Source organism: Macrotis lagotis, chromosome 2 (genome assembly GCF_037893015.1).
Source record: "Macrotis lagotis isolate mMagLag1 chromosome 2, bilby.v1.9.chrom.fasta, whole genome shotgun sequence".
NCBI classification, from domain to species: Eukaryota; Metazoa; Chordata; class Mammalia; order Peramelemorphia; family Peramelidae; genus Macrotis; species Macrotis lagotis.
In genome coordinates, this window is record NC_133659.1 from 333,779,659 (window position 1) to 333,803,539 (window position 23,881).

The 23,881-nt window shown below is 54.1% G+C and overlaps 1 protein-coding gene across 1 annotated transcript; it reads left to right on the forward strand.

The window, feature by feature from the left end:
* The first annotated feature begins 52 nt into the window (after nucleotides 1-52).
* On the forward strand, nucleotides 53-23,612 carry ACO2 (aconitase 2). Its single transcript, XM_074227044.1, has 18 exons — nucleotides 53-160; nucleotides 12,934-13,076; nucleotides 15,308-15,566; nucleotides 16,486-16,578; nucleotides 17,065-17,223; nucleotides 17,362-17,512; nucleotides 17,788-17,892; nucleotides 18,376-18,467; nucleotides 19,175-19,280; nucleotides 19,890-20,047; nucleotides 20,157-20,230; nucleotides 20,331-20,442; nucleotides 20,826-20,948; nucleotides 21,076-21,231; nucleotides 21,704-21,895; nucleotides 22,424-22,556; nucleotides 22,793-22,914; nucleotides 23,127-23,612. The coding sequence occupies exons 1-18, from the start codon at nucleotides 125-127 to the stop codon at nucleotides 23,259-23,261; spliced, it is 2,349 nt and encodes a 782-aa protein (XP_074083145.1). The 5' UTR covers nucleotides 53-124; the 3' UTR covers nucleotides 23,262-23,612.
* The last annotated feature ends 269 nt before the right edge of the window (nucleotides 23,613-23,881 follow it).

The window sequence follows — 23,881 nt, forward strand, 5'->3', positions numbered from 1 at the left end:
GCCGGCCCCGGGCTTCCGCTCTCGGGCGGCTCCGCCCCCGGGAGGCCCCGCCCCGCCGCGGAGGCCTTAAAGGCGCCGGCCGGCGCGTCACTCCGCCGCGACCACATCTTTGTCAGTGCACAAAATGGCGCCGCACAGCCTGCTGGTGACCCGGCTGCAGGTGGGCGCCGGCGGGGCGGGGGGCGCGGCGGCCGCGGCCCCGGGGGGGGCGGGGCGGGGGCCGGACGCCGGGGGGGGGGGGCGGCCTCCCCGCAGCCCGGGCGGGGGGCGGGGGCGGGGGCTCGGGCCGGGCCGAGGTCACGGAGGACGTCCGCCCCTCCCCCGCAGCGGCTCCTCCGGGGCGGCCCGGCGCCCAAGGTCACGGCCCGCGCCGGCCCCGCCCCGCGCCCCTCCGTCCCCGGGCCCCGGCCCCCTCGGAGCCGAAGGGGCCGCCCGTGACCTTGGGGGCGCCGAGACGAGCCGGCTTCGGGGGGCCCCCGCGGTCCGGCCGGGAGCGACGCCGGGGCCAGGCCGGTCAGCCGCGCCACCCGGTGATGTCCACCGGGAGCCCCTGTCTCCTGGGGGTGGGAAAGGAAAGCCCCGAGGTGGCTTGGGGGAACTGAGCACACCCCGAGTTTGCCTCGTCCCTCCGTTTTGGGGGGCTCCCTAGCCGGGGGTGTACGTCCGTCCGGCAGGGGCAGCGGCAGTACCTTCCCCTGGCGGACCCGGGGTGAGAGGCAGGTTCAGCCGCGGAACGGGGAGCCTGGGCGGAGGAAGGGGGAGGACCCCTCCCAGTTAACCTCCAGGAAGCTTGTGGGGTCAGGAAAGGCTCCCTGGAGGACCAGGGGATGCCGAAGGTGACCTTGAGGGGCAAGCCCCAGCAGGAACACCGTCAAGGTCAAGACCTGTGGGAACCTAGGGAGGTCACTGTGGCCCTTGGTAGCTGCCCCCTTTCAGCCTTGGGGGACTCTGCGGTGCTCCTTCGGCCGCCCCCAGGTGCAGGCAGCTTGTGTCCTGGCCTCTGCACCCAGGGGCTCAGTCCTGCCGTCAAAAACGGGGCCTCCCAGCGAGAAGGGGAACAGAAGCTTTGGGAGAGCTGAAGGCTGAGGCAGATGCCAAGGTGGCCCCCTGCTGAAATGAAGGGCAGTGGGCGGTGGGTGCCCGAGTCATCCTTGCAGCATGCTTAGTGCCACTCTCTGATGGCATCTCTCACTCACTTTGTGATGTGCCCCCTGATGAAAAACATTACACTTGTGCCTTTCTTTGAATTGCGGTGATTCTGGCTGAATGTTGGCAGCAGCCTTGTTTCATCTTTGCCCCATATTTCTGTCTGTCCGAGCCATTACTCATGGGCACTACAGAGCGTGTCCCTGAATGCCTGATGAACAACTGTCCGGCTAGAGTGGAAGAGGGTTGGGAGCCCCTGAGTGCCTTCACAGCTAGCCCTGAGGCATCTTTGGGCCCCATCTGTGGACCCGCATAGTGCGGTGGAAAGATATTTGAGTCAAGACCCACAGGTGCCGGCCCTGTTCTGTTGGATTTTGGTGCCGCCGTGGCATCACTTTGGCCTCAGGTGTCTTCCATTTGATGGTTTCCTCGAGGTCTTATAATCCTATTATCTTGGAGTTTTGTCAGGGTTGGAGACCAGCTGGAGAGCCACACCTGTCTCCAACACTGACTTAGGGCCTGGCCTTAGGGCAAAGGGCTCAGAAGTGGGACCTGTAAAAGAGGAGTAATAGCTGCTCCCACAGCAGGTAAATGGTAGGTTCAATAGAACTATTTATAATGTGCTTGTAGTTTAATAGCTAGAACGTGGTTAGAAAAGGCCAGAGGTTGTTACTGGGTCTTATTCCTTTTTTTTCTTGAACTTTATTTTTCATTTTCTCTCTTCCCAAGCCTCCCCCCTTCCCTCTTGTATAGTCAAGTAGAACAGGTCCCCTCCTTGGCCTCAGACCCAGTAGAATGAGCCCCCCCCTTGGGCCCCTCCCAGGTACTGGGTGGCTGTTCCATGGGGAGGGTCCTTGTAGCGCGGCTGCCAGAGTTGGCTGTCTTGGTGCACTTGGGTCGGGTTCTGTCTGCTTCCTTTCCTCTGCTGCAACCAGAAGAGCCTTCCTAGGCTTCCTCCTGCACAAGGTCCTCTCTCCCATTCACCCACCAAGCCCTGTTCAGCTGATCTCCAGCTGAGGGGTGCTTCTTCCCCCAGTAGGTGGGACCCAGGAACATTTTAGATACCCCTCTTTCTTGAATCTTTTTGAAGCACAGCATAGCATTGGGGTAAAAGGCAGGCACAGTTTAATAGAGGCACCATCTCAGTTGCTGTCTAGACTAGTTGTCTGGTGTTATTCCTTTAGGAGTCCCTTCTAGCTTTGATGAAGGGGAGACCCTTTTGGGTCTGGACTCATGTTGGAATGGCCTGGACTTGGGAAAATCACCCAGAGACATCAAGTCCAATATCCATGGCAGCGAGCATCAGTTGTTGTGAGAGGAGCCCCAGGGTCCTGAACTGGGGGAGATTGGAAGCTCCTTGGAGGATGCTTTGTCTGATGGAGAAGGTGGCAACAGTGTAGATAGCCAGGTAGAGGACAGAGTGTTGGAGATGCCCACTAGATTGGGGCCCTTGGCCGTGGTAAGGATTCTTCAAAGAGTCATTTCTAGGTGACATTCCAGCACTCCCTTCTCCCAACATGATGATGCTGGAAAGAGAGGAACTTCTAGGAAGGTCTCTTGTCTCCCTCAGTGGAGAAGAAGCCTCCAGAAGGGAGGGTCTGCTCCGTGCTCAGCTCTGCACTGGATTCTCTTAGAGAGCTGCCAGTTGCCTTTTCTGTTTCCACTCACAGCCTCCTCCTTTCCTTTGGAAATGTTTTCCTTCAAGTCTTTTGTTTTCTTATATCACCATAGTTTCCCTCAGGATCCCCTCTCCCTCCCAGAGAGTTATCCACATAACAAATAGTATTTTTAAAGACAAAGAGCATAAAAAAAGCATCATAACTAATACATTGAAAACAGTCTGCAAACCCAGGCAGTGGGCCTCCCTTGGGCCCTCCACACTCTGCCTGCACAGGGCCTTGCCTTTCTTTTTATAAGTTGGGCATAATGGCTGAGGCTAAGCTGGCATGTGTTAGCTCCTTTGCTACCCTTGCCAGGAATGAGGGCCTTGCCTGCTGCTCCTCTGTTCCCAGCACCCTGCCTGGGCCCAGGCTATCATTAGCCCATGACTGGACTGTAGGAGTAGGAGCTACCCCACTTCTAACCACAGGGACAGGCTGCTCTTTCTATGGGTGCTCCTGCTAGCCCCCTTCTCAGGCTAGCTCAGCCTCTCCTGCTTGTCAGCCTTTGCCTCCAGCTCTTTCGGCTGTTGCCCTCTGCCCATCTATGAAAGTCTGCCAAGCTTTCTCTACCCGGATTCCTCCTTCTCCCCTCGCCTTTCTTTTAGCTTCTTATTTGTCTGGATCATATATTATTCTGTCTTATAGTTGTGAATATATGTGTATGTATGGAGAGAGGGTTATTTGATGTCCCCTTGCCTACTGTCAGGTTGGGAACCTTGTTTTAGCTATACCTTGTATCTGCTTCTCAGGGATCTACCCACACTAAATCAATGTTGCTGGAGTTGAATGAGGACCATTAGATTGTCAGTAAAATTCTGTCTAGAACCCTGCCCCCTTGCAGAGGTGCCTGATCTTGATTTCCTTCTCCTGGTTCTTCAGAGCTCTTTGAGAGATTGTGTCTTGAGAGCAGGTCTTCCTGTGCTTCTCTGAAGTGGAAGGAGGAGAGAGAGAAAGGGAGGGAGGGATGGGTGGGCGTTAGAGTTTCCGATTGAACTGTAGGGGTGGGGAGGACATTGTGAAAAGGTGATTAGCAGATGGGCAAGTGTTTGAGGCCCTTCATTGCCAAGTAAGGTGAGAACTGGCCTGGTCTGAAGCTTTTTGTTCCTAAAGAGCTGGGAAAGTCCCTGGGCCTGCTGGCAACCTCTGCATGCTGAGGAGGAAGAGGCTGGTAGCACCTTGGAGAAAAAAAGACAAAGCCTGCCAGGGTGGGTGCCAGAAGAGCAGCTTCTGGTAGGATGTGGCATCTGGGGGGCGCCAGCAGCAGATTGGTAGGAGTGGACTCAGTGACTTCTATGGGACACTGTTCAGACCCTTCCTCTGTAGGTTTTGTCACTTAGTCTTAGTCTCTTCTCCCGAGCCTAGCACCTACCCCCTCCTCATCTCCCTACCCCACATCTGTTCTCTCCATTTTTGTAGAGCACTTTGACTTTCCTCTTGGGCCTCGTTACTTCCTGGCTTGGACATATCATATCCTAACCTTGCCTGCTCCATTACTAGACTATCAGCTCCCTGTGGGCAAGAACTGTGCTACCATGCCTATTTTTCTCTATATTCCTAGGATAGAGATGCCTGGAACATGGGAGATTTTTTCATAAATGTTTCATGGAATCTAAGGCTTTGAGCTTGGTCTGGGGCTTAGCTCTGCTTTGAGCCCCCCCCCCCCAAAAAAAAAGATCAATAAAGTATATTCTCATGCAGTTGTGAAATTTTGGCATGGAAGTTGGAAATCTAGGCCAGTCTGCTCTGTTCATTTTACAGCATAGGCAACTGAGTCCCACAGAGGTTCACAGTCATAGTCTGATTTGGGAGAAATCTCAAAGATGACCTGAAGAAGGACTACTTCCTTCTCTCTCTCTCTCCCCAGCAACCCATCATTTCATCCTTGGCTGATCTATTATTTGAGAAGTTTTCTGTAAGTAGAGATCATGTCCTTAGCTCTTGGCTTCCCTTGTACTCAAGTCTGTCAGGACAGGGGGAGGACCACCTTCCAGAGCCTTGAAGACAGCAACAAGTTTGTTCCAAGGTCACAGACCTGGGAGGTGAGAACCCAAGTCTCCTGCCTCTGGGCCCTGACTTTACTGCACCAGCACCTGACCTTGGGCCCCTGGCTGACATTTTGCTCTTTTATGTTGCCCTACGTGGTGGAAATGACCCTGGTTCAGATTCCTCGGACAACTGGTAAAAGTTAAAAATGGCTCTACAAGTTGGCCACAGGCCAGAAAACTGCTGTTTTCTTTGGACTTTACTGAGCAGTAGGAGAGAGAGAGACAGGATTTATGACCTTGTCCATTTGGAAGGCTGCTGTTAGTGAGGGCCCTGGGGAGGGGGCCTTCCCCTTTTCTTTCTGGGTTAAAGATCTCTGTAAGAAAGGAAGATGGAATTCAAAATAAATAAATAAAATTAAAAAAAAAAGAAAGATGAAGGGGGCAGCTAGGTGGCACAGTGGATAGAACACTGGCCCTGGAGTCAGGAGGACCTGAGTTCAAATCCAGCCTCAGACACTTAATAATTACCTAGCTGTGTGACCTTGGGCAAGTCACTTAATCCCATTGCCTTAAATTTAAAAAAAAATAATTTAAAAAAGAAAGGAACATGGAGATGAAGCTCCTGTTAAATTTAATGAGCATCTTTTAAATGTCAGATATAGGTTGGGTTCTGAAAGTAGAACAAAAGCAGATTCCACTCTCAAGAGCTTACCTGGTGGGATGGGGGGAGTAATCCTTCCACAGATAAGTAAATGGGAAAATATAGAAGTACAAATAAAGTGGTGGTGATGGTGGGGTAGGATGATGCTTTAAGGGTCTGGGAGGATCAGGGAAGACTCTGGAAATCACAAAACACAGAAATGAGGGTGGACAGCATTTTAGGAAAGGAGAGAGGTATGGGGCACCTCACATAGTTGGAGGATGGAGTAAATGAGAGATACCTAAGCCTAACCCTGTTGTCATCAGCCTGGAAAGATAGACTGGGAAAGACTTTAGGAGCTGCAAGGGACCTCAGGTGAGGAACTGAGGCCCAAGGACTTAGCCAAGGTCATCCAGGTAGACAGCAGCTCTGGATGCCAGTCAGAGAGCCCTCTCCACTGTGCTGCTGCCTCTCTGCATCTCTTTCGGGAAGCTCGCTGCATTGGCGATGGTGGAAGGACAAATATGAACCAGCTGCCTGCTTTCCCTGGGAGGCAGAATCTGGGCTGGTGTAGGGCCAGCTTCGAACCCTAACAGAGATCTGTGATTGTATTGGTGTGGGCAGTGCCTCTAGCAGGGCCCCCAGCGTCATCCTTAGGAACTCATCCCCTCCAGTCTCTGAGCAACACAAGTCTTGGACAGGTCCCAGCGTTTGTACTCAGAAGCTGGCCTAGTGCATGGTAAGACCTGTCAATGGAGGCTCCTTGGCTTGGTTCCTAGAGTTCAGACTGACCTCTAGGCTATAGGAGCTAACCCTGAGATGATCCCAGCCCAAGGCTGCAAGTCTTCAACACGTGGCTGTAACGCAAGGAAAGCTCCTTCCCAGTGGGGCACTTGAGGCTTTGTAGCAGTAGTCTCTGAGACAGAGAAGATGTCTGCGGGCAGAGGTGTTGGGCAAGGAGAAAGGTTTAGTTGTACTTGCATTTCATTCTCTAGGAAGGAAAAGTGTGGGACTGCTGGAAGAGCTATCTAGGGTGGATGCCAGGCCAGTGCCTTGAAGCTGCTGCCTAAATGGGATGTCTTCTGTCGGTGAACTCCTCCTCTGAGGGCTTTCCCCAAAGTTAACGGCTGATAGATGTGCCAGAATCCCCCTCTCTGACCTGGAGGCCCCGGAGCCCCTGGTTCCCTTGTGCCTTTTAAGGAGTGTGTCTGTGTACAGCCCTGCAAGCTTGGTTAGGACAGGAACCAGAGCCAGGGGGTCTGGTTCCTGTTTGCTCCGGACAGCAGGAGAAAAGAGCAGGTTTCCAGACCCCTGACTTAAGAAGTCACATGATATGGTGGGAAAGGATGATTGAACCAGCTTTTGACTGGCCCGCCACTGGCTAGCTTTGCCCCTAGGCAGGCCCCTTTCTGCGGGGCCACAGTTTCTTCACCTGTCCAGTGGGTTGGGGTTGAGGGCTGTCTCCTCCATCTCCCTGGGACTGCATGATCTTGATTCTGTTCATAACCATCCTTCTTTGCACTGCAGAAAACATTCCTCCCCTACGCCCCCCCCCCCCCAATACTGTTCACTGCAGTAAAGAGAAGCTGATGAGAAGTTGCAGCCTAAATGGAGCCCAGGCCCCTGGAGTTTACATTTCAGGAAGATTGGTTGCTGCCCAGCTTGCTCTCCCCCTCGGCTGGATGCCCATGAGTAACCTTGAGACAAATGGGTAACTTCCCTGACTTGCATTGGTCAAGAGATAAAAGGTTTCTAAAGCTCTTTCCTGAGAAGGGCAAGCAAGGTAGAGAAGTTAAGGCCCCTCACCCCCTCCTATCCACACTCACATGCAGCTAGAGTAGGAGCTGGGATTCTGAACCCAGATCTTGGGGTCCTGGCTTGGGGCCCGAGGCCAGAAGCCTAACTGTGAGCTTGGATAAATTTCTGAACCTTTTCAGAAGCCAGTTTTCTCATCCATGAAAATGAGAGAGTTGACCTTTGATGCCATTTTTCAGCTCTGGAGTAACAGTACTGTGACTCTTCTCAAGGACTGGCTGGTTCTGAACCAGAGGCTTGCCCTTTGACCCAGCGATACCATTGCCAGGCCCAGATTCCAAAAGAGATCAAAGAGAAAGACAAAGGTCCCATTTGTATAAACATAGCAACTGTTTGTGATGACACAGAACTAGAAACTAAGGGGAGAATGACAATGGCTGAACAAAACATTATTGCCTTGTCAGAAGTTCTGGAGGAGGAGGCTTCGGAGGGACCTGAAAGCAGGGGAATGGAGTCCATATTGGCTTCTACACCGTGAAGAGCAGGACCTTTAAAAGATTGCAGAGCTCTGGCCAGGGTGAAGCAGCCCGTGGGGGTCCTGCCTCCCAGAGAGGGTGGAGAAAAAAGCAGCTGCAAACCATTTGAGAGAGAGAGAGAAAGAAAGAATGTTGGTCACATTCAGTTTGTGTAATGACATGGTTTCTTCTATGTACAGGCAGGCCACTTTTAGGGGCTGTCTTTGTGGATTTCTGATGAATATATAATTTTTAATTTTAAAGACAGCTCAGAAATGGAGGATTGCAACAGCCCAGGGGCCCTCATCAGAGGTCTCCATGCACTTTTGCCCTTGGGAGCCCTGGCTTTCCTTCCTTGGCCCCAGGCCCTAGCAATGCTTCTTATCTGGTCCCTAGGCTGGTGATTAGAGAGCACCCAGAGTGTTGATGGTGTTGTATTTGGTGCTTCATGAATTTCCTGAAGCATGAGGAAATCATTGGTGTCCACCCTCTGGAAACTAATGAGGAACATGGTGTCTTTCCACGTGTTAGGATGGCAACAGGCCCAGGAGGCATGTGTTTCCTGGGGATTTCTCAAGTTAGAATCATTAGAACGCCCCAGACGGGGAAGGCCCCTGGCTTTGGGCAGGAACCTTGGAACTGTCTTAGAATGGGATCTAATCCAGCACTGGGTGGAACCTCAAGAAGGGCACCATTCTCCTTCCTTAGCACAGAATGAGGCCCTTGTTGCAAAGATGGAATTTGTCACAGCCCCCTCTCCCCTTTTAGCTTTTCCTAGACAGTCCTCAGCCAATACAAGACCCTAAAGCCCTTCCGAATTGCTTTTTACCTCGACCTGACCTTCCTCAGAGCTCCCTGGGGATCGGGATAGTTCCTTTTGCCTCATTCAAAGTCCCTGTACCCTCTGCCAGGTGTCGGGATATTATTATCTGGTCAGAGTTGTGAAGGACCGATTTGGTGCTTGAGGGGATATAGGCACTCTGAAAAGAGCTTATCCTAGTCTCCATTTAGTAGGCCAAAGAACTGAAAAGTCTTTACCTAGAAGGTTCTCTGGGCATCCTTTACCTGAAATGTCCCAACAACTCAGATTTTGGCTTTTCAGACTCTCCTTGTTTTATCTCCAGTGATCTACCAGCCAACCAGCACACTCCATTACTGGCAGCTTGGACTGCTAGGAAGTTCATTCATTTGGATCTACAATGTCTCCTAAAGGATGACATTGTCGGTCCTCCAGGCTTTCTGGGGCCAGGCAAGAACTATGTGTAATCCTTCCAATGAACAAACCTTCAGATCTAGGGACACTTCACATTCCTTTTGTGTTTTCCCTAGGTTGTTGTCATTCACTTGTGTCTGGCTCTTTGTGGCACTAGATGGGAGTTTTCTTGGCAAAGGTATTAGAATGATTTGCCATTTCCTTCTCTAGTGGATTAAGGCAAACAAAGATTAAGTGACTTGCCAAGGGTCACACAGCTATTGAGTGTCTGAGGCTGGATTTGAACCCAAGTCTTCCTGACCCCAGCTTATTGCTCTCTCCTCTGTAGCACCATCTAGCTGCTCCTACTTCTCTAGGTTGGACATCCCTAATTCTCTGGACTGTTGAAGTGAAGCCCTAAAAGAAGCCAGAGGAAAGGTGCTGAGGATGGAGAAGGGATGCTTGTGTGATCTGAGGGAAGGAGGAAGAGGTGAGGAGTAGTGCTGAAGTGAGGAATGGGCAGGTGAGTTCAGGCCAAGGTGTCTCTTACAATGCCAGGGAGTGGACAGCACCCCCAGAGTGAGATTCCAGAGTCTGTGGGTCTTCAGTCAGGATTACAGCTGGTTCTGGGGGAGATGAGCTTAGGGCTGAAACTTCGTTCGGGAACGATCAGCAGAGCTAAAACAGGAGTGGAGAAATCAGATTTTGGGAGGGACCTAGGAGTGAGGGGGGCAGGTCAGCTGGGCAAGAGGCTGGAGAGTGACCAGTTCCGACGTGATCACCTGATGCTCCAGTGAAGGATGGGGTGAAGGCAAGTGGAACCGGGGTGACTCAGCCTCCCTATAGCTTGGAGATGAGGAGAATGAGGTTGATTAGGGGCCTGAAAGGGGGCCCTGACAGGGATGACCCAGAGTAGGCCTAGCAGGAAGGAAAAGGGAAGGGAGATGGTGATGAGAGGGTGGGCTCCTAAGCCCTAGATGATGGTGGTGGCATCATTCCTAGAGACAGAGAGGCCTGAGGCATGACCATTGGTGGGGAGGAGAGGCCTGTGGACATAACTTTAGGAAGTTGCCTGTGTGAATGTGGGCATACCTGAGGTAGTCAAGTTGGAAATTAGAGAAGATGCTTCCAGTTTCCTTCTCTGTAAACTGAAGGTATTTGTAACTAGCCCTCCTTCTGTACCTCCACTGTGTCCCTTGAGACATAGACTTCCCAAGGTGCCCTGCAAGTGGGGTGGGGATAGCAGGATTGAGTCCCCAGGGCTAGCCTCTGAATCTCCTGCTCCTCTTCTGCAGAAGGGCACAGTTCCGAGATGTAGGAAAGGGGGCTAAAAGCCACCGATACTACACTTTTTTTTTTATTTATTTAAGGTAATGGGGTTAAAGTGACTTGCCCAAGGTCACATGGCTAGGCAATTATTAAAGTGTCTGAGGCCAGATTTGAACTCAGGTCCTCCTGACTCCAGGGCCGGTGCTCTATCTACTGTGCCTCCTAGCCAGCCGCCCCCCTCACCCATATTACACTGATTTTTACAAGAGTCACTGTCTTATCCTTTAGTGGTTTTGTGAATAAACTCTTTGAGGGCAGGGTGCCTATTGTCATGTCCCAACCTGTCTGACATATGGGGGTTTGGCGGTCCTCCAATACCCAACACCAGGCTCTGCTTAAAGACTTTAAAAAAGTTTGTATTTTTAAGCTGTATCCTTCTTCTTGCCCTTGGTCTCCTTTCTTATAGCACGCTCTAGTGGCATACTGCTTTACCAGCCTTGCTTTACCAGCCTTGCCTTCCCAGCAGTCCTTTGAGGGAGGTTGGGTCAGGTAAGGAAACAGGTTTCTGAGAGGTGACAAATAGTCCAGGATTGGGCAGGCCAGCTGGATTTTGCAAAGGAATAGAGGCAGCTGTTCCCTAAATTCTCTCTTGCCTCTCTACAAATGAGAGGACTTCCCCAGGGTTGTGCACATGGTCATGAGGAGTAGAGGGGCTTGAGGTCCAGGGTAGAGAGTTTTTTCTTCAAAAGATAGTAAGGAGAGAGGATCAGGGAAGCCTTTGTGAAAGAGGTGACCGTTGAGTTGCTTGGTTGGATTGGGCCAACAAGAATTTCTGGGTAAGGGCGAAAAGGGTGAGCAGAGGTACCAAGGTGTGGTCTGATGTTGTTGGAAACATTAAATGTTTGTGGAGTTTATACAATTGTGTTGATTGCGTAGTTGTGTTGTTGCTCTTCTCCTAGGAGGTGACTGTTCCTAGTGACCAGTTGGTCCAGGAGATCGGTCTAATTCTCCATACTGGAGAAAGAAAGTGGATGACAGCCCCTATTTCCCAGCTCACTGACAGGCAGCTGGTTGAATTGGTCCATCAGTAGTGCGGGCAGCCATGTCCTAAGTGGAGAATGAGCTCACGTGGAGAGCTTGGTATGGTGTTGGCGCCTTTGAAGTTAAAGAACACAAGGCATGCGATCAGCCTGTGGGGCAGGTCCTCTGAAGGATTTCTAGGAAAAAGTAGGCAGCAGAGGCAGCTTGGTGCATAGTGGATCGCACATCGGTCCTGGATAGGAGGGCCCGAGTTCAAATGTGGCCTCAGACACCTGGCTGTGTGGCCTTGGGCAAGTCACTTAACCCCATTGCCTTGCAAACTCCAAAAAAAAAATTTATAGGAATTATACAGGATGGGGAAAAATGGATTTTTCTGGTGTTCCAATCATTTCTCTGCCTCTGCCTTATGTCTTTTGTGGTCCAGTGGATAGAGTAGGAGCCTGGACCCCAGGCTGAGTTCAAATCCAACCATAGACACCAACTAGCTGTGTGACCCTGGATAAGTCACTTTACCCTGTTGCCTCAGTTTCCTCATCTGAAGAATGAGCTGAAGAAGGAACTGTAAACTACTCCAGTATCTTTACCAAGAAAGTCCCCAGTAGCGTCTTGGAGACTCAGATTTGACAGAATGACAATTGTATGTGATTATAATGCCCATGAAAATGCTTTTTGGCATGTATGTGGATGTATTTTTTTCCTTTAAAGATCAGCAAGGTCAATAATGTTAGACCTGGAATCTGGAAGACTTGAGTCCAAATTCAGCCTCAGATACTTATTACCCATGTGACTCTGGGCAAGTCACTTCCCCTCTGCCTCAGTTTCCTCACCTTCCCCCCCACCCCAGGCTGTTATGAGAATAAAAGGAGATGATGCTTGCAAAGTATTTTGTAAATCTTAAGAGTACGGTCTTAATGCCAACCATCACTGTTGTCTCACATCGGAAGTCCCGCCTAGGGCTGTCATCACTTTTAGGGCCAAGGACTTTGCCGGGAGTAAAGGAGACCATATCAAGTCAAAACACATAATCACCCAAAGCCTTGGTTTGCTTCTTTGTAAGATGGGGGTAATGTTACAGAATGTCTGAGCGTCTCAGGAGAATGTCTTTAATTTGGAGGATTCCTAGTGCTTGGTAGATGCTGGCTGAGTGGCTTAGTGGCTGGAGCATGGCCTTGCACCCAGACCAGCCTCAGACCCAGAGTAGCCATGGGATCCTGTGCAAGTCTCTGAACCTCTGAAGTTCTGAGTGCCTGTCCCTACATATGTGTCCTTTCATGCTGTCATTGTCTGCTCTGCCCTGGCACTGTTGAGGCTGCAGAGCCACTGCCTACCCTGCTGGCTAAGAAGACCCCTTATGACTGAGGAGGAGAGAACCAAGGATCCTCGCCTGGTCACTGCCTCCTGGCTCCTGGCCTTGGACCTCCCTGTCTCAGTCTTGGGTCAGGGCAGCCTTCTCCTCCCAGCTGGCTCCTCAGAGCTGGCCTCCCCATCTTCTTACTCTTCAGATGTGGCTCTCCAGCACTGGAGGCCTGTGTAGAATGAGACCCGTGTGCATCATGGGAAGGGGTCACCAGAAGTGCTCTGAGACCCTTGGAGTGGTCACCTTCAAAAGGCTGGCCCCAGGTGGTTCTTTCCTTGTCTGTTCCACCTGGTCAGACCTGTGTGGGCAGCGTTTTAACTCAGCAGCTGCGTCCCAGACACTGCTTACTTCTGTTGTCTCTTCTTCCTGCAGAAGGTGTTGGAGAGTGGATTCCGAAGGTACCATGTGGCTCCCATCCTGTGCCAACGGGCCAAGGTGGCCATGAGCCACTTTGAGCCCCATGAATATATCCGATATGAACTCCTGGAGAAGAACATTAACGTTGTCCGGAAGAGGTAGGAAAGGGACTTTGGGGTCCGATGAAGTAAGTGGGGGAACTGGTGCTACCCTGCAAGGTGCCAGGTCCCTTGGGAGCCAATCTATCTAGATTTAGAACCGTTAAACCCAGAACCCTGGTCATGGCTGGCCAAGTGGACTGACTCTTGTTTGTCCTTTTAAAGAAAAATTATTTCCTTTAAAAAATTATTTTGGGGGCGGTTAGGTGGCACAGTGGATAGAGCACTGGCCTTGAAGTCAGGAGTACCTGAGTTCAAATCCGACCTCAGACACTTAATAATGACCTAGCTGTGTGGCCTTGGGCAAGTGACTTAACCCCACTGCCTTGCAAAAAAAAAAACTAAAAAAAATTATTTTCTCTTTTTGGAGGCCCTCTAGATGGGTGGGCTTTGGGATACTGGGCTTTTATATAACACACGACCCACAGCAGGAAAGTTGCTCAATCCTGAAGGGGCCTTCCATTTTTCAGATCAAGAGGAGACCTAGCAGGAAGAATCATTCCTCCCTTTATCCCTGAGGTCCCCATTCTGTTCCCAGAAGGCACTGGCACAAAAGGGATTCTCCTGCGCATTCCTTAGCCTATCCTTGGCTGGTAGGGTGGGCCTAAGGTTAAGGTGGATGGACATGGCTCAGAGAAGGATCTGCCTCCCTATCCTGCCTGCTCTAGAGCTTTGGGGATGAGGAGGAGGAAGGCACAGATGAAAATTCATGTAGCTGGGGTGCTGTTTGGGGTCCCCCAAGAAAAGTAGAGAGAGAGAGCTCTGGGTTTGATGTCAGGAGTGAGGCCCCTGGAGAGCCTTGGTCAAGTCACTTGGGGTCTTTCTCTGGGGTGCTGGAGAGCCAGGAGGGAGAGAATGTGGAAGGAAGCTCCTGGGGCAGTAAAAGCCCTTATTCTTTCCCTAGGAAGCTCCTTTGTTTTTAGCCTGGCCATTATTGGGCCTTCTCGGGACTCCCCTGGGGCCTGGTTCACTAGAGGCAGGCCCTGAGGAGGTGGGGAGTGGGGTGGCTTAGAGAGCACTAGTTTCCCTCCCCTCCCCTCCCATATCTCATCTTGGGTCCTGAAACACCTACTGGGGTGCACCCCATCCCCAGGAGGGAGGGGCCCATCAGCTTGCCTCAGTGAGGACAAGGAGAAGTCCTTGGAGGCCATCAATCCCTCACCCTCTTCCTCCCTTGAAGCCCAGGCTTTTTTCAGACCTGGGTCCTGGGCTGCCTCTTGAGTCATGGGCCCGAGGGCAAGATGCCTTCAGAGCCCCCCAGAGCTGTTGGCATATATTTTGTGCCAGGGAGCTTTGCACATGGTTGTTGTGAAGGAGACCCTCCCCGCGGCCCCCTCCAGACAGCCCTAGGGTGCTGGAGGCCATTGGCCCTGGGGGAGGGTCGTCTGTGTGCCTGCCCCTGAGCTAAGCACTTTACTTAGTTTCATCTAGGAGCCAGGGGCTGGTATTATCTCCATTGTACAGAGGAAGAAACTGAAGCAGTCAGAAGTGAAATGACTTGCAGGTCCCACAGCTAAGAAAATCTGAGGCCAGAGTGGAACTTAGGTCTCCTTGGCACCAGAGCTATGGCACCCCCTCAATGCCCCATGAAAGTAGAGGCTGTGAAGAGAACTGCAAGAACCTTTACGTGAAATGATGATGAGCAAATTGAGCAGAAGCAGGAAAATCATTTTCATAATAGCCACAAGCCTCCCTCAGGAGCCCCCAAGCCTCCTCATTCAGGGTCCCAGCTTGGCTACAGCTAGGCAAGGTCTCCTGCTTGGGGGACCCAGGCCAAAAGTGGAGCAGCCTAACCCACTGCCTGGCTAAATCCTAGAGAAACAAACAAAATGAATACAAGGCAGATTGGGACCCCTTGAAAGGAACCTCAACTCTCAGAGGAGCAGACAGGAGTTAGGAGGGCATTCTAGCCTTGAGGTACAGCCAGGGTAAAGACCCAGAGGTGGGCAGTAATAGGGTCTTCATGAGGAATTGCACCTCCCTCCATGGCTGAGGTGGGAGACACAGCTGTGAAATAGCACATACATTCTCAGATGAGATCCATGGGTCACATAGGTTTGAGGGACCATGTTTTCCCCTTTAACCAAGGGATGGCTTCCTGGGTGGGGGAAAGAGGAGGGTTGTCCTCAGAAATCAGTGTGATAGAAAATTAAAGGCATCAGTAAAGATGTGAAATGGGGGCTGGCACTGCCAAGTGGACTCTGCCCCATCTACTTCCTTCTTCTGCACAGGTTGAACCGACCACTGACCTTGTCAGAGAAGATCGTGTACGGCCACCTGGATGACCCCTCCAAACAGGAAATTGAACGGGGCAAGTCGTACCTGCGTCTGCGGCCGGACCGCGTGGCCATGCAGGATGCCACGGCGCAGATGGCCATGCTGCAATTCATCAGCAGTGGACTGCCCAAGGTGGCCGTGCCATCCACCATCCACTGTGACCACTTGATCGAGGCCCAGATCGGCGGTGAGAAGGACCTGCGGCGGGCCAAGGTGCATAGGCAGAGCGTCAAGGGGTTGGCGAGACTGGGCTTCCCTCGACCCCTGACTGGCCCAGCGCACACACCAAGGTGTCAGGAAGCACTCGAGCCCTCTGGTCACTGAAAACCTGGGCTTTGACAAGACCCCCTTCAGGTTGTGGGCCCTTATCACAAATAGTTCATTTGAGCCTTTGAAGCGACTATGGAGGGTCTGTTCCAGCCTGTTCCCTTACCCCCTACCTCCACCCCTGCAGCAGGCGAGACCCTGCGACGCCCTGTGGCCTCTTCTTCCCCCTCCACCGCCCTTATCTAGACCTCCCACCAACACCTGCTTCGGGAGTGGGCTTGACTCCCTGTGCCTCTGTCCAGGGGGAGCCGAGCTCTGAGGGGCCTGCCTTCCCATGGGGAGCACAGAGCCTTCTTCCGTGGGAGGCTCCCTCCCCTGGCTCTTTTGGGGTTTGAGCCTGGTTCCTACTAGGCCCTTTTTTCCTGTGCCAGAGGAGGGGGTGCCCAGAGCACCCAAGCATGGGGTGGCTGGCTTGACAGGCTGGCTCAACAGGCTCTGTCACTTTGCCACTGTGTGCCTCGGTTTTCTCTCTTGGGCCATATGTCTGTCTCCCCTTGGGGCCCAAGGTCAGGAGCCCAGAATCTGTCTTTCAGTTGGGCAGGTTCAGCAACCTGGCCCTGGCAGCTCATTGGAAAGGAGCTTCCAGACTAAATAAAAATACCAAAAAGAGAGGACTTAGAACAGAACCAAAGCATCACATTCTCTGAAGGGAGTAAGTGGGGTTCTATCTTCACAAGTACAGTGGACGCCTTCCCCTTGGGAGCCTCGAACGGAGTCCAGGATTCCCAGGTTGCAGATGGGGTGGGGGGCCTGGTGCAGAGGAGGGGGCACATGCTGCTATGAGACTTGTTATCTCTGTTAACAGGACATCAACCAGGAAGTCTACAACTTCCTAGCAACAGCAGGTGCCAAGTATGGGGTGGGCTTCTGGAGACCAGGCTCAGGAATCATTCACCAGGTAAGGGGGGGGGAGTGAGGGCTGAACACAGGGGCCTATCCAAAGGTGGGGGGGGGACGCCCATTATTTTAGGAGGGGCCAAGCTCACCTGCCTGGAGCTCATTTTCTCCCATTGAGCCAAGACGGATGGGGGATGTGGCTGAGCTTCACCAGGTGGCCTCCTTTCTGGGTGATGCGGGTCAGGTTGTGACCCAGTGCCAGTCACCCTCATCCTGCCTCTGCAGGGGTACTAGTTCCCCCATCTGTAAAGTGGACCTAATCCCACTGGTAGTACCTTTTTCACAGTGCTGCTATGCAGCCCCATCGAGGTGTGGGGGGTCTTTGTAAGCCTGGAAATGCTTCATAAATAAATAAATACATACATACATACATACATACATACCCGAAGGGCATACTGAAGACCCACGGGGTCTGGGGAGGGGAGGTTCTTGGTCCCTCCTCTGCTCCACTGAGACACTGACTCCTGGTCCTTGACACCTTCTCTAGATCATCCTTGAGAACTACTCTTACCCAGGGGTGCTGCTGATCGGCACAGATTCTCACACCCCAAATGGAGGTGGCCTGGGGGGCATATGCATCGGTGTTGGTGGAGCAGATGCTGTGGACGTTATGGCAGGCATCCCCTGGGAGCTGAAGTGCCCCAAGGTAAGGTGGTGAGGGCAGTCCTGATCTATGGGGGTGACCCCACTGGGGTACTCAGGACCTGGGCCTTCTCAGTGGTCTCAGGCTGGCTCCCCCAGATCCTTCTGCCTTCAATCCCTTGTCTTCTTGGTTCTCGATCAGGTGATTGGCGTGAAGCTGACCGGTGAGTTGTCTGGCTGGTCCTCTCCCAAAGATGTGATCCTGAAGGTGGCCGGTATCCTCACAGTGAAAGGTGGCACCGGAGCTATTGTCGAGTACCATGGGCCTGGTGTGGACTCCATCTCCTGCACTGGTGAGAGGCGACTAGGGCCACCCCGGCTGGTGGCCTGAGCCAGAGGTGGTGGGAGGCTGCCTCCTTCCAGTCCCTGTACTAGCAGGACCTTTGGGGTGTCCGTCTCCTGGGAGGTGGCAGCTCCTACCTGGGGCGGAGCTGTGGGTCACCCATGGCGGTGGAGAGTGGGAAGGGTAAGAGGTAGTGAGAGGAGCTGCTGGCGAACCCCCAAGGGGTGTGGTCCAGATGGGCAGGGCACACCTCCCACACTGAGCCCCTTGGTTCTCTCCGCACAGGCATGGCAACTATCTGTAACATGGGAGCAGAGATAGGGGCCACCACCTCCGTGTTCCCCTACAACCACAGGATGAAGAAGTACCTGAGCAAGACAGGCCGGAGTGGTAAGGGGGGGCAGGGGGGAGACATTTATTTGTCCTATGCCAGGGCTGCAGATTGAGAACCTTAAAACAGGGGTGTCAGGGCTGGGGAAGTGCTGGAGAAGAGAGAACATCCCTGCATTCGTGGCAGAGAGGTGTGGGGGGGTGCCAAGGACACAGTAGTGTGTCCATTATCAAGAAGGGTCACCATTTGTGCTGAATCTTTTTCCTTTGTTGAAAAAGCGTGTGGGGGGAGGGCATGACCAGATCTAAGGCTGTCGGGCTAGCCGGGGTGCCAGGGCCTTCCTCCGGGAAGTTGCTTTGGGTCAGGCCCATCCACAATCCCCTGGTTGCCTGGTCAAGGTCCCCTTGTCACACTGGGAACTCTCTGAGCCAGTGGCCCCCTCCCCAGATCCTGCCACCCTGGGCACATTGTGGGAGGTTTAACAGATGCTTGCTGCCTGGGTTTGGGTGGAACTGGTGACCTGGCTCCTTGGCTGTTTTCAGACATTGCTAAGTTGGCTGATGAATTCAAGGACCACTTGGTGCCTGACCCCGGCTGCCACTATGACCAAGTGATAGAAATTAACCTCAGCGAGGTAAAGAGTGACTCTGAGCTTGGGGGGGTAGGAAGCAGACCAGGCCACCACAGTGCCCGAGGGCCTGGCCTCCTGGGAGCTTCAGGGACTCCCCTCTGATTGGTCTGCCCACTGTGAGAGGCTTGAAGGTAGAGGCTTCCCTCCTCTTGCCAGCCCCTCATCTCCCCAGCTGGGACTTTATGAGCTTTGGTGTCTTTGGCCCTGTGCCTCTAGGCATGCCCTTTGGGAAGGGTAGCTGGCCAGCCCTTAGGACCTCCTAGTCACCTGCCATTTCTGGATGCCCAGGGGGCAAGGGCTGAATCCTGGCAGGGCACCTGAAGCACGTGACCAGCTCCAGGTCTTGCCCCCGTGCTAGATCTCTCCAGCTGGGCATTGGTCCAGCTTCTCACCTCAGCTCCACTCCTGCCCCATCTGGGCCCCTTCCGGAGATGGTCTCTGAGGACCCTTCCCCCCCAGCCTTCACTCAGGCCCATCCTCCCTGGGTTCTGGTGTTAGTGTGGCTGGGGCTAGTGGAAGGAGACCATGGTGAAGGCCAGCTTCTGCTTGACAGTCCCTACTGTGACTTGCAGCACATGCATTCCTGTGCCTCAGTTTCCCCATCTCAATGCTTCTGGGATTTTTCCTTTATAATGATTGTTCTGGAATAGCAAATAGCTTTACTACCTTCTCCATGTCTCAGACTGAAACTAGTGTCCTTTCTCCTATAGCTCAAACCCCACATCAATGGGCCCTTCACCCCAGACCTGGCCCACCCCGTGGCTAATGTGGGAGCTGTGGCAGAAAAGGAAGGCTGGCCACTGGACATCCGAGTGGGTGAGCGCAGCCCCCCCCACCCCAGCCTGAGGTCACGGCCCAGGCAGCCCTGCCTTGGAGCCAGTGACCTGAGCCCAGTGGACCATCCTAGCTGTCTGTCGGCCCATTTGGGTTAGGAAGACCCTCTGGAGACAGTCCTTGCGCTGTCTTGGATTGCCAGAAGCAGGAACAGTTGGTCCCCCAGACCAGCCTGGCGCACAGGGCGGGCCAGGCAGACACCGGGGGGTACATGACAGTACTTGTTGAGCCCATTACTGTAAAGAGCCAGTGTTGGGCTCCTCTGTGGCCTCTGACCCTGGTGGAGACGCTGGCCAGGAGCATGATGGACACAGTCTCCCCTCCAGGAACAGCCCCTCCTCTTCCAGGCCTGGAAGGTCTCCTCTGGGTGGCTCCTCCCCCCTGGGGGGGCCAGACTGGGGTCCTTTACGAGACTCATTTTGCCAAGGCAGACAAGTTTGGGGGCTCAGCAGTGGCCCAGACTCCCGACTGTCTAGACTCCCTGGCGGCGACTGGAGATGGTTGGGACGAGGCCTCTGGCCAGCCTCCCACTTGTCCCCGTAGTCCTGGCCATGCTGAGGCTTTCCTGATCCTCCTTGCCCTGCTCCCCAGGGCTGATCGGCAGCTGCACCAATTCCAGCTATGAGGACATGGGGCGCTCGGCGGCCGTGGCCAAGCAGGCCCTGTCCCACGGGCTGAAGTGCAAGTCTCAGTTCACCATCACCCCTGGCTCAGAGCAGATCCGGGCCACCATCGAGAGAGATGGCTACGTGAGTGCGCCCTCCCCCCTCCATCTGCCCCCTGCCCAGCCATGCCTCCCCAGGGGTCTACTGTGGCTGGCCCTGCCTGGTGACAGGCCTTCTGCCCTCCTTCTTGCAGGCACAGATCCTTCGCGAAGTGGGGGGCATCGTCTTGGCCAATGCCTGTGGCCCCTGCATTGGCCAATGGGACAGGTAAGGAGCTCTGGCACTGGCCAGGGCTACTCCTTGGGAGGACCGAGGGGAGCTAAGGGCAGAGCTCACGGCCAGGCCCCGTCCTCTTCTGCCCCTGCAGGAAAGACATCAAGAAGGGAGAGAAGAACACCATCGTCACCTCCTACAACAGGAACTTCACTGGCCGCAATGATGCCAACCCAGAGACCCATGCCTTTGTCACCTCCCCGGAGGTGAGCTTCCTTCTGAAATGGACCCAACCTGGCTTGGGGGGGGGGGGGGGCAGGGGACTTCTGGGCCCATGAGGCCATGAGCCCCACCTTTCTCTAGGCTGCCCTTAGTGGAAGTGCTTATGGAGCTCCTATTGTGATCCTCAGGACGGCTAGGTGAGGAAGGAGCTGTTAACTATCCTGATTTTACAGTTAAGGAAACTGAGAAAGACAGGTGAAGAGCCTTGCCTAAGGCCCCCCCAAGCACAGTGGCAGCCCCTGGGCTTACAGTAGAGGAGGGTACTAGGCAGGCCCCCAGGGCTACGCACCTTCCCCCCCCCCACTTCCACAGCTCCTTTGAGGAGCAATGTGGAATGTGCCCCCTTCAAGGCTTTGCTCCATTGCAGATTGTCACCGCCTTGGCCATTGCTGGCACCCTCAAATTCAATCCAGAGACAGACTACCTGACTGGCAAAGATGGCAAGAAGTTCAAGCTGGAGCCCCCTGATGCAGATGAGCTTCCAAAAGCGGTAATGCCACCTTCCCCAGGCCCACTGCCCAAGAGCCTGGGCCTGGCCCTTCCCGAACCTTGGAGCAAGCCGGCCATGGCCATTCTCTCACCATTGACATCTCCTCTTGTCCCTCCCCACCGGGCAGGACTTTGACCCTGGGCAGGACACCTACCAGCACCCCCCGAAGGATGGCAGTGCCTTGCGTGTGGATGTAAGCCCCACCAGCCAACGCCTGCAGCTCCTGGAACCCTTTGACAAGTGGGATGGCAAGGACCTGGAAGACCTTCAGATTCTGATCAAGGTTGGCAGGGGAGACCTCCCTGTCACTGCCCCGGTCTTAGCCAGGGCCCCTCCAGAGACAGCGGCCCCTTTTGAATCCCATCTGTGACCAGAGCAGGCAATCAGGACAGGCCTGGGCTGGGGGCGGGGGCACAGCCTAGGGTCTCTCAGGTGACTGTTGGAGCAGCATCCCCCCCTGGGCCTTGGGATGGCTGGGTCTGTCCTGGGGGATCTCCTATCCACCTTCCTCAGGGTTACAACTGCACCCCCAGAACCAGGCCTGCAAGCTTGAAGAGATGCCCACTCCCCACCCCTCCTTTGGGGCCAGCAAGTCACGTGGTCCTGTGTCCTTGACCTCCCCGAGGGACCCTGTTAGAAACCCACCCTCCAGGAGTTGGTCTGGGGTCCCGAGTAATTCTCGCCTGGGTTGTGCCCCTGCCCTGGTCCTCACACAGGGCTGGGCCTCTGCCCTCTGCTCTCCCGCCCCCATGCAGGTCAAGGGGAAGTGCACCACTGACCACATCTCTGCTGCCGGGCCCTGGCTCAAGTTTCGGGGTCATCTGGACAACATTTCCAACAACCTGCTGATTGGCGCCATCAACATAGAAAATGGGAAAGCCAACTCCGTGAGAAATGCTGTGACCCAGGAATTTGGGCCAGTCCCGGACACTGCCCGCTATTACAAGGTAGGCCAACAGACCAGCTGCCCTGCTCCTGGTGGGGAGGGGGAGGTGGCGGGGTCTTGGACTTCACTTCTGAGGGAATTCACAAGGAGAGGAGGGTCCACGAAGGACTAAGGAGATTTAGAAGAGAAAGCCTGAACCTTTAGAAGGAGAAGCAGATGGGCCAAGGGAGGGGTGGCCGGAAGCCCAGGTGGAGGGACTGATGCTGAGGAGTGGGAGGACAAGAGCACCGGGTTGGAGTTGTTCCTTTCTGTCGTGTGACTTTCCCCTCAATATCTTCTGTCCGAGGACAGGACTTGGTAGAAGCCTTAGCTCCCAGAACCTAGTGCTCAAACCATCTGGGCCATTGAGTGTCCCACAGAACCCCTTCTAGGGGCTTCCATTGCTAGTGCTCCACCCATGGGGGGGGGGGGCAGAGGGAAGGGACTTTGAACCCCAGGAAAGCTTGGCAGTGCCTTTGGAGCCTGGAGCCAGGGTCCTTTGGGATCTATCAGCCCCTTCAACCCACACCCACCCTCTCCCACCCAACAGAAAAATGGCATCAAATGGGTGGTGATTGGAGACGAAAACTATGGCGAAGGGTCCAGCCGGGAGCATGCGGCCCTGGAACCCCGACATCTGGGGGGACGAGCCATCATCACCAAGAGCTTCGCCAGGATCCACGGTAGGCTGGTGGGCAGCGCTGCCCCCCCCCCGAAGAGGCTGAGACCTCCCCTCACAAGGCAGACAGCCAGACCTGACTTGGGCCCTGTGGAAGGCAGTGAAAGTGCTCTTTTCCTCCTGATCAAGCTGGGATGCCCCCATCTGCCTCAGCACATCCCTCTCCCTGACCCCGCTCTTAGCCTCTAGAGCCTCTGGCTGCCCCCCCCCATTGAGGGTCTCTCATTCTCTGACCTCCAGAAACCAACTTGAAGAAACAAGGTCTGCTGCCTCTCACATTTGCTGACCCTGCAGACTACAACAAGATCCACCCTGTGGACAAACTGACCATCCAGGGGCTGCAAGACTTTGCTCCCGGCAAGGTAACTGGCCAGCCCCCTGGCTCAGGCCTCCTCTGGGGGGTGGTTGTCCCATAGATCTAGCCTGGCCCACGAGATGCCTCCCGGGGCATGCAGTGGAAGCTCAGAATTTCACGGCTCCCAAGTGCATCCAAGCTGGACCCCTCGGCCGAGGCCCCGCCTGCAGCCTCTGGCTCCAAAGTGAGGCCTCCGTGTCCTCAATTTGTCATCCACAGCCCCTGAAATGCATCATCAAACACCCCAATGGAAACCAGGAAACCATCTTCCTGAACCATACCTTCAATGAGACGCAGATTGAGTGGTTCCGGGCAGGCAGCGCGCTGAACCGCATGAAGGAGCTGCAGCAGTGAGGCCCCCACGGCCTCTGCCCCTGCCCCCCCACCCCATCCCTCCCTCGGACTTAGGACCGTCATCATTTACAGAAGAGCACTTCCACCCTCCACGTGTGTCGTCCGAAACAATCACCATAGCCCCCTCCCAGGGGCCTCCCAGCCCCCGACACTCCCATGCTGGAGCGGTCCCCGGGCACTGATGGCTGCCCTGTCCACTAACTGTTTTTTACTTTGGATCATCAGACTCCGTCTCAAGAGCTCTTTCCTCCCTAAGCATCTCCCTGGTGGCTGGGGGTTGGAAAGGGAAGAGAGAAAGAAAAGGGGTTTTTGTTCTTGCACCAGAAGAGTAATAAGATTCCAGTTCTGTGACCGCTTTGTTGTGTCTTTGTGCCTCCTCAGGGACTCTGGCCCTGGGCAGCCCCCCCACACACATCTAGTCTAACCTTGTCACAAAGGAGGAAACTGAGGCCCACAGATTCCTTCATTCCCACTGTTCGCAGTCACTCCCAGCTCCCCTCCCCAACTCCTCACCACAACCAGGAGTGTGGGTGCAGAGACACGTTCAGGGAAGCCAGCCTAGCTGGGATAGAGAAGAAAAATGGCAGATAGTTCCACAGAGGGGAAGCCTGGAGCCAGGA

Bases quoted from the DNA above. Each gene is read 5' to 3' on its own strand.
- ACO2 (XM_074227044.1), top strand. From the start codon at position 125: ATGGCGCCGCACAGCCTGCTGGTGACCCGGCTGCAG. The intron at 15,567-16,485 runs GTGCATAGGCAG...CTCTGTTAACAG, and splicing joins AGGACCTGCGGCGGGCCAAG to GACATCAACCAGGAAGTCTA. The intron at 21,896-22,423 runs GTAGGCCAACAG...CCCACCCAACAG, and splicing joins ACACTGCCCGCTATTACAAG to AAAAATGGCATCAAATGGGT.